We start from the raw sequence: 10024 nt of genomic DNA, 5'->3' as shown, positions 1-10024 counted from the left end.
TTTAGTTGCTGTCACAATTTTGCCTGACAGAGATGGTGTCAGTAGTTAGTGTGAATATTACTCAGCTATATTGTAAATAAGGTCTCTACCTCAATGTGTTTCGGAGTAAAAACTAAGCTTGAATGAATGAACAGGGATGGTTGAAATGTAGATGTTACATTACAACATGGCCATCACGGCACTTTTGCAGCCTAGACACATGGAGTTTCATATGACACTGGCTTTAATGTTTTTTATCGTTGTGTGTCTGTATTGGCTCACTGAATATTATTGGCAGTAACTAAACTGTAATGGTAGTAAGAGACTGAGCAATAAGACATTTCAAAATAAAATGGAATTTGTTTTTCCTGTGACTTAAGTAGTTTGTTTTTTGACGTTCTTTATAAACAGTGGGAGGAATGCTCTGTATGTTTGAGTTTGTGGTGGTGTTACAGCTGACATTACACAGCAATGTGTATGTGTGTTTATGGGGTTAACACATGAGTTTATGAGTTTTTATATTTCTAGTTGGCAGAAAACCACATTTTAGTTTGCTGTTGAGGAATCCCCTGTGAAGGGTGTGTTTGTATGTAGGATCATGTGTTTGTATCACTTAAGAACCGATGTTCTGTACAACAAGGGACAAAGTCATCTTCACTTGCTGATCAGACGGAGGTCCTTTGGAGTGTGCAGGACACTGTTAGGACGTTTTATGACACTGTGGTTGCATCTGCCGTCTTCTACTCTATCTGCTTGGGAGACACTCAATAAACTATTTAAGAGGGTAAGCCCTGTCTTGGTCTGCCCTCTTGATTCCATACAAGAGTTGGGTGAGAGGAGGATGTTAGCCAAGCTGACGTTGATCATGGACCACCGCTCTCATTTCATTCATTTTTCATTTGATAAGGGATATTTTTTTTTTGCCATAATTCACATTATACCTGGCCTAACAACATTGCAGGAAATGCCCTACCACAACACTGTATTCAAAAATTGCTATAAAGTCTAAAGTGTTTAACGCCATATGTTAATTTGTGTACCTGAGATGGTAACAGAGGCCACAATATCCACTTAAATGAGGTGACATTTCAGCAGAAACGAATAAAGATACCAGTTATATTTTTGTGTTACATCATTGTGTGTTTTTTTTTTCTTGTTTCCAGCACTATATTAGAGGAGGAGAAGCTCCAGCAAAAGGAAAGGAGCAGGATGGAGATGAGGAGACAGGTTACTGTTTCTTGGGACTCCGGAGGGTCTGAGGAAGCACCACCAAAAGTAAGGCACCACTACACCATATGTGTTTGTGTCTCTGTCTGCCTGTTTGTATGAGTGCAACAGGTGTAGTAACAAAGACGTTGAGTATTTGTTGTTTTTGTGCTGTTTGCTGTACGACGCCCTGATCATTGCAGGTCCCGTGTGCTCTTTAGTATTCCTTCTGATATACTTTCATGTGGAGTTAGTGATTTTTTTCTGCTGTCTACTTTGCTGCGTCACACATGATTATAAGTGACCACCATTATTGTAAAGGCACTGAAATGATTCAACCGGTAACGTATTTGATTTAATGTTTCCTTTATTTGTACAAGTCTGAAGATACAAGGTTTCTGCTGGACCCTGGTGAATGAAAATATTGCTACGTCAGTTGTCAAGGGAGGTTTTTCCACCATGATGATAAAGGTTTAAGAGCATCAAATGTTAATGGGTTAAGAGGCTTTTCAAGAAAGAGTGTCAGGTGCTTTAAGCTAAGTCCCATATTAATGTTCAAATGTAGGACCATTGACCCTGTGACCTTTTTTCACCTTTTGCCGATGTAATAATTTCATTTTATTTTGCATGTGAAAAGCAATCCCTGTTTTTGTCAGTGCGCAGGCATCTGTTCTTATGATGATCACCCTGCAGTAGACAGATTAAGGTTGATATAAGTCTAGTAGATTAGGACAAAAGAGACTTGCTGTGTTTGTGTGCGCCCTTGACCACATTTGGTTTGCACATATGACATTACTTCTTAAATGGTTATTAAGCCTGTAACCTCCACTCTAACTCCCACCTCCATTGGTGCCATCCCACCTCACAGCTTGTTGCCCCAGCTGCTGGCTGCTTCACCCTCCCTCACTGGCCCTCATGCCCCTGCTGTTAGCATCTGCTAACTGCATCTTTTGGTTACAACTAAAGCAACATCACTTGAACAGTAGTTCATAAGATTGAGAGATTTGTGACTTTAAGCTGTCAGTGATGCAGTTGACCTAATCTAAATTTGGTCGCAGCTATTAGGGATTTCTGCATTTGTGTTATTTCATTGACTAGAAAATGTATCTAAAGGTCTTGCTGGGAGGTAAAAGTATTTTTCACTACATTTAAGCTCTTAAGAAGCACAGTGGCGCTATGGTTACAGTTGTGCATTTTTCTGTCTGTCCTTCAACTCATCCCTGATGGTCCCTTTCTACCACATATCTTAATCTGCCTGGATACCTTTTTTATTTCCATTCTGTCCGTCCTCTACCTTTGTTTTTCTGTTTGCAGCCCAGTCGTCGTCCCTCCCTGCAGCCCACCTTCAGTCTGGATTGTCTGTCTGCTCCTTCGCCTCACAACCATTGCCATCAAAACCAGCCCTTTGCCTCACAGCTTTCCCTCTGCCTTGGAAACCCTCATCCTTCGTCTCCCTTCACCTCTTCTCACCTACCCGCTCCTCCACTCTACTCATCATCTCTGCAATTTCCCCATCACCTTTCCTCTTTTCCCAATCCTCAGCCTCGATCACCTCCTCTTCAAAATATCACTTTCTACGATAGCTCTTTCTCTCAGCACAGCGCTAAGTTCAAAACTGAATCCAAAGCCAGCTTGTCCCTACAGTCAGAGACTAACTTCTACCATCCACCTCACAGCGGTTCAGAGAGCCTGTCTAATGGCAGCTGCCCCCACAAGACAAATCCCCCTACTAACGGCCACCGGCTCTGTTCATCCCTGGCAAAGTCAAACAACTCACACTCTCATCCCTGGCACTTCTCCCCACTCCTTTCCCAGTCCAGTCCTAACCTTAACTCTTTGCCCCACAGCATGTCAAATATTTGTCCCCACACCCTCCAAAACATCCAGCCCACGACAAATTCTAATCTTGAAACCCTGCTGTTGCCCCGTTTTCACAGTGGCTGCCAAACTAATCCCAGTACCCCAGTACAACCTGACTCTGACCCCCAGCACCAGCACCCTGCTGTGCAGACATGTGGGAGGCCCCCGCTGGTCCCTCCAGCCCCCCTCTCAGTACCCTCCGCCTGCACTCTGTCCTCCACTCACCACCATCCACTCGGTCGAATGCCAAGTCTCCCTGTAAAGAACAATACACCTTTTCCAGTCCCTTGCTCTGAAAGACACATGTCTAGACCCATGAAGGCAGGTGGTGTACTATTAAACTGAACTTAAGCTGTTTTTTTTTTTACTAACTCAAACAAAACTTGAAAAAAAAGTTGCAACATTAAGCGATTATGGCCCCTTTAATAAAGGTCCACACTCAATGATCTGCAGGTCCAGAGAAGATCAGCTTGGCCTCTTGCACAAAAAATAAGAATATGTTGATTTGAGGCTACTGGTGGTGGATACATTTCTTCCACTTTTGTATCTATATGATTGTTGATCATCAGTTTTTGAAATAGTGACTTAAAACATTTGATTGCGAGGAAGTGATACTCAACCTTATTTTTATCTCCCTGTGAAAACGGTTTTCCACTTTGAATACTTTTATTTTTTTCCCCATGTCCTCTGCATTTTGGCATTCATGGTGACAAAATCAGATATCACTTTTTATCACTTTTAGAATTTTTCAACCTATAACTGTTTCATCAGGACTGTTTGGCTGTGGATTGGTGATATTTGATTGACAGTCGCCTGGCAAAACAAGCAAACAAAGCAACAATTGTCATCACATCTCAATTAAGCCCACTTTGAACCAGTTATATAAACACAGACAATGCAGAGCAGATAGCTTATTTCACTTAAATAACCAAAACCTTTCCAATTTAGAAAGAAACCTGTCTGTTCATCTCTGGCCCCTTTGCTCATTTAGCAAATTATGTTTTCAGGGTCCTTAAAGTTTGATTTTCTTTGATTAATAATCAGCACTCATTTGACATTTGGTCGGTCACTATCCCTTTTCTTTCTATACGTCCTCCACATGACAAACTAAGTTAATTAAGCCCAGTGTCAGGTACACAGTTTGACAAATGTTGCAACGTTTTTTGATGAATGGATTCACAAACTCAATCCAATCTTTATATTATTACTTAACTGAGTGCAGTGTTTTTTTTGATACAATGCTTGCCGACACAAGTGACTGTAAATGAGCATGTTTATTTTTGGCATGCTTTATTTATGTTGGACATTCTGTTGAGTGTCCTCTGTTGTGATTGAATGTAGTTACAGATATTTGTGTTTGCGTCAGGCATTGTGTTGATGTGTCCTCGGATTATTGCACTCTATTTCTGGCCTTGTCAGGATTCCCGTCATAAATCCTAAATATATTGGCTAACATTCAAACCCATCTAACACACGTGGACTTAGATATAGAATATCAAGAAAAGGCAAGAAAACACATATTTACAGAGTTAGCACAAAAAAAAAAAAATCTCTTCGTCTGCTTTTAAATGTCACTGAAATTTAAATTAAGTTAGGATGTTAAAAAAACATTTTTTACACTAGGTGGAACCCAAAGTCCAGAATTAATGCCGTTATGTAATGCAACAACTTTTCCACTCCCCAGGTCCGGGACTCAGCCATGTTCAAGAGGAAAGAGCTTCAACTGTAACATATAGTCTAATTCAATATAATGCATTCTGTACCGAATTCAGTAACAATTTAATGCTTTATTCATAAACTACTAAAGCTTCTTCTGAAAATATGTGAAGCCTAGGATTGAGACAATAACTATAAATACATAAAGAGCTAGCTAAAGGCCTGTCTCTACTTCAGCGTGTTTATACAGAGCTGGCCCTCTGTCACCTTCACGTAGTGCTGGCCAGTAGTGTGACCACAAGCTTGTTTTGGTAGGTGACCCTGTTTTTAGAATGAGCGGTTTGTCCTCCAGCTGAGCTTTAATATCACCCCACCTCCTACATGTTGGCCTCTGCTAAAAAGTATGATTTTCAAACCTGGGATTCTGTTTAAAACATTAGTTGTCTGCTTGAAAAGGCATGCTTTCATTTAAAAAGAATAAAATAAAATTTACTTTTTGCACCAGTTAGAAATCGGAGATGAAAACATGACAGAAAAAGCATATTAAACAAGACTTTCTATCCCTTCGGTTTGGCTCTCAGCTGGATGTCAGGTCAAAGGTTGAATATTTACAGCAGCAAGAGAAAATTCCTGCTGTAAGTCTGTTTTCACTGCACTGTGACCTTTTTGGTGATGGATGAGTCTGTGTGGGAGTCGATGGATTGTACCCCAGAGTGATACATTGAGTAAAAAGAAAATCTTAATTACACTGTGCCACTCAACATACCTCAAATTCTTCCTGACAGAAGTATGTGTCTCACAACAAGTTCATTTTAAAAGTGAGCGTGTGTCCTAAATATACTGCATACATTTTATTTCACAATCTGCCTAAATGCTAAAGATAAGGAGAATAAACGTCAGATAGATGAAGTTAAAGACAAGATGTTTTTTTTTGTCAAACTCTATTTTTCAAAAATTGCTTTTCTTACAACCTAAAAGACACTTGCATGCTTTTGTTTTATCTCATAACATTTATAACACTAACACAGCAATACATTTGTATCAGATGCAAAGCAGCTCATGAAAGGAGGTTGTGGTAAACAATTTGGCCAGTTAATTTTTTGAACAGCTTTCATATTCTCCACAAAGGGGGACCCAAACAGAGCTATGGAAATGCAGAAACAGTTGTAATGCTTGTGGTCTGCAGCAGGTGGCACTAGTTTCAACATTGCATCATTTTATTCTCCTTGCCAGTAGATGGCGCACATTGACACATCTATTGGTGTAAACAGTTGCTGCTATTACTTGTTTTGCCCATAAGTGGCGAGCGGGCACTGCAGTATTTATTTGGTCATTCATCCAAAAGTCTACAGATAGTAACCAATTTCTATCGTACTCTAGTGTGACTATCCTGTCTCATTAACGCCACCTTCCAGTCTGTCTGTCTGTCTGTCTGTTGTACCCATGTTTATCTTTTCATTTTCAAAATGAGTATTCCCCGGTAAAACCTCACTCTACATGGATTGGCTACCACTGGGCTGTGAATCTGTTAAGGACGGATTTAAACTTCCAAGATATCATTTTTTGTTGTTGTTAAGGAACCCTGTGTCCTTCCATGTGTGAGCATGTTTACAACATGCCGTACGTTTCCCTCTCTGTCTGAGAGCTTTTAAAGCTCCTGTTTGTCTCGTCCTCAGTTTCTTTGTCTTGTCTGCTTCTCTTTGCCCTCCCTCCCTTCCTACTGTTTTTCCTTTCCTCTTTCCTTGTCTCCCTACCTCCCCGTCTTTCTTTGCTGTCTGTTTCCTTCCCTGTGTGTCTTTGTGTCTGTCTTGCTGTCGGAGGTGTGGTCCAGAGAAAGCTACTATGAGAGACTGTGGAAGGTAGAGGTTACAACACTGTTGTGCTAGAAATGAGCTCTGTGTTAGAGAGATTTAAATCATAAAGACAAATGTCTCCAATCATTCTTAGAGGGGAAACTGTTAATCAACTTTCAACAGCTTCATCTCAACAAATTACAGGAAACCAAGAGAAGAAACAAGGATGTGGGTTCACCAAGCACTTCTGTTTTTAGCTACTTGTGCCCAGCAAAGGAAAGAAAAGAATAGAGATGAGTAGCTGACTCACTCTCCTCTACTAAATTATGTTCCTTTAGCCAGCAGCAGTCCGCAGAAGCTCAGATTGAAAATATTTTACACACACTTTGTTTTTCAGATGTTTTTAACAACAATACAGCCTTTTTCCAAATTATAAAAAAACTGTGCTTGAAAGAGAGGTCTTTGGTGAACGTGCAACCATAACACTCTATTTACACACCTGCATCAAATCTAACCAGAGATCCAGTAGTCCAGCAACATAACATAGTTTATACAGGTAATCCGTGGATCTTGATGATTTTATAATTGGGACAGTAGTTAGTGCCAGTTGAACTAACAGCTTGCTGGACTTGCAGCCCAGTGGGTGTTTCCTGTTTTGAATGACAGCTAACCCAGCCACACAAACAGCTCCGAGGGGTTTGTGTGTTGATTGTCTGAATGACCCAGTGTTCCATCTCCTAACGTTCACTTTGGGGGAAAAATGAACGAACATTGTTTTTTCATATCCCCCCCTCTGTCTTTCTATTTATCAACCTCTGTCCTTCTCTCTGTGTCTGTCTGCAGCCAAGTAGACCAGGCTATCCCAGTCCTCGCTCGAGTGAAGGTTTTTATCCCAGTCCCCAACATCCTGGACACTACCAGGTACGTAGAGAAACTCCACTGACTGCTCTTTTGCTACTGATGTGCTTGTTGTATAGTTACATTCAAATGTGTTTTTATTACCAGTCTGCAGCAGTTTGGGGTAAAGATGTAGTCAAAGGAGAACTGATAACAGACTAACAGCGTGCCTTTTTCCCTGTTCTTCCTCCTTTCATCAGATGGCAGGGTACCCCGGCCCTCACACCCTCCCGTCGGTGCCCAGCGCCCTGTACCCCCAACAGGCTGCGATGCTGGACACACACCACGCGCACACACATCCCCGCCACCACGTCCACACACACTCGCACGCACAGCACCTTCCCCATCCACTTGGGCACGACATGGCACTATGGGGCTCTGCAATGGAGGTAGGAGACCAAGTTTACACTCAAACACACACACACACACACACACACACACACACACACACACACACACACACACACACACACACACACACACACACGTATGCACACACAGGTGAGGTATGACAGAACTGAAAAAACTGACAACTTTCTTGTTTTGGACACTGCAGGTTACTCTTTTAACTTGCAACCTAAACACTCAAGTCACTCACAGATGTTAAAATAATAAAAAAAAAGTCTGTTTTTTTGTTTTTAAAGTCTCAAAGTGTTTACACAGTCTCAAAGTCTGGAATATGCAAATCCAACACTGAGTGGTCGAATATTACTGAGATCCTTTTTACTTTTTGTTGTTTGGGTCTGAAGGCAAAATCTACCCACCATCTGTCCATCTTTGAGGACATATTGTGAATGAAAAAGTACAACCTGCATAACCAGTCCAGTCCACAAATTTACACTATAATCCTGATTATTAAAACTTACAAACCAATGGCCCAGTGAGACCTGTTATTTTCAGTCTGTGTGTTCATCATCTCAGTTCAGCCTCTCATCAGACTGGTGTGTGTGTCTGACGATCCTTTGTGTATTTATTTATGTATGTATGTATGTGTCTTTGTGTGTGTGCACGTTTCTCTTCATCTGTGTCTGTGCGTGTGTCCTTGTGTTGGTGTGCATGTCTGTTGCAATGCTTGTCTTTTGTTGCATGCTTGTACTTGTGTGTGTGTGTGTGTAGGACAGGGCAGTTGACATGCAGCAGTGTGTAGGCCAGCAGTGCCTGTTAATGGAGGAACAGCTGATGATACAACAACAGCAGATGGAAGAGGACCAGAGGTGGCTGGAGCAGGAGGAAAGGCTGCTGGTAACACACACAGCACACACATTGGAAAACACACTCACAGATACTGTTAATACATATATACTAACGACGTAACAGTTCATATAACTTAAGATTTAATTTTATACACTGTTACCTATTAGTGGCTTAATATTGCTACTATACATTTTTTACACAAATTAGATCTATTTGTATTTCAGAGGCAGTTCAACAATGGTTTGCTGACGTAATTCTGCCAGTTAAACTTAAGACCATTTGGATTTTTTAACGTTACTTCAAATAAAATGTAAGACCAGTTTCATCCTAAACATTATAAAACAATGGGGTGTACATATATATCTGCATCACCAGGAAAATGTTACTGCAGAAAAGTAGAAAGTAGAAAAATAGCTTCATTTTAAAAGACCTGAGATTCTTTATTGTGTGAGATTGTTATGCATGGAACAGTGTGTTATCATTATCCGTAATGCAAAGCTTACTGTGCCATTTTTTTTTTTATTCGGTTCCATGATGCATGTCGTTGTGTTTTTTTTCATTTGTTAGTTGACTCTCTGAAATGCATCTTAATTAAGGACCCACATATATTGTGGATTTATTTTGAAAAAAAATATATATTTCTCATAAATAAGATGCATGGGTTAATTAGCTATCGAATCACGTCAGTTATTTTAGAGAATTACAATCACAGCAATACTGATATTGGTCCTCAGCTGCAGTATGTTTGTAATATTTGAAACCGGCCTCCAAGCCTGTTCAAGTGTACTAGAGCAAGATATTGACAGCTTGCGCTTTTTAAGGGCCACTGTCATGGTGACCTCACTCTGACCTTCAATGATGAGTGAAACTAAAATTGTCTGGGATCATTGAAGAACCACTTTATTTGGATGTTAAAATATTAATATTAGTTATCCCCCTCAGAGGTTAGAAATCTTTAAAAACACCTGGGTTTTATGTGTGTTTTTTCGTTCCATCGATTGGATTTGATCAAAGTACTGTTATGTAAAGAACCTTAGTCTCTAAATTGGAGCAATACATTACTATTGGAGCCATAGCATCTCAATAATTTAAGACCAGAGATCAAAGACAGTTGGTTTTGCCCTTACCTAAGACAAAAAACTTTAAATGGAATGTGTGATTCCCAACACAATTGTTTAAAGCTCTGGATGGCATTTATCCAGTGGTATATCCTGTTTACAAAAATATGTGCTGAAGAAAAATGCATCTTGGTGGCAAAGTCACTGATCTTCTGGGGTACATACCTCCAAGAAATGTGTATTTTCTACATATTGGGAAATTGCCTATGTACCTACAGAAACTCATCGCCACCTCTCCTGCTCATTTTAGCAGTGGAGCACCAACTGGTTGTGAGTTATCAATAAATGCATTAAGACTCACTGTTCTAGTAAAAATCTGAA

The 10024-nt window shown here is 40.4% G+C and overlaps 1 protein-coding gene across 2 annotated transcripts in view; it reads left to right on the top strand.

Annotated features, from left to right (window-relative positions):
• LOC129109785 (focal adhesion kinase 1-like) overlaps window positions 1–10024 on the top strand; it is a 60367-nt gene that overhangs the window by 40738 nt on the left and 9605 nt on the right. For both annotated transcript variants that reach the window (XM_054621918.1, XM_054621917.1), the window contains exons 23-26: window positions 1143–1254; window positions 7338–7415; window positions 7592–7780; window positions 8508–8633. In XM_054621918.1, the coding sequence (XP_054477893.1) occupies window positions 1143–1254; window positions 7338–7415; window positions 7592–7780; window positions 8508–8633 (505 nt within the window). The remainder of the gene's footprint in view (window positions 1–1142; window positions 1255–7337; window positions 7416–7591; window positions 7781–8507; window positions 8634–10024) is intronic.

Source organism: Anoplopoma fimbria, chromosome 20, assembly GCF_027596085.1.
Source record: "Anoplopoma fimbria isolate UVic2021 breed Golden Eagle Sablefish chromosome 20, Afim_UVic_2022, whole genome shotgun sequence".
Classification (NCBI taxonomy): Eukaryota; Metazoa; Chordata; class Actinopteri; order Perciformes; family Anoplopomatidae; genus Anoplopoma; species Anoplopoma fimbria.
Note: the sequence above shows the minus strand (reverse complement) of the source record. Positions and strands in the feature narration are given on the sequence as shown.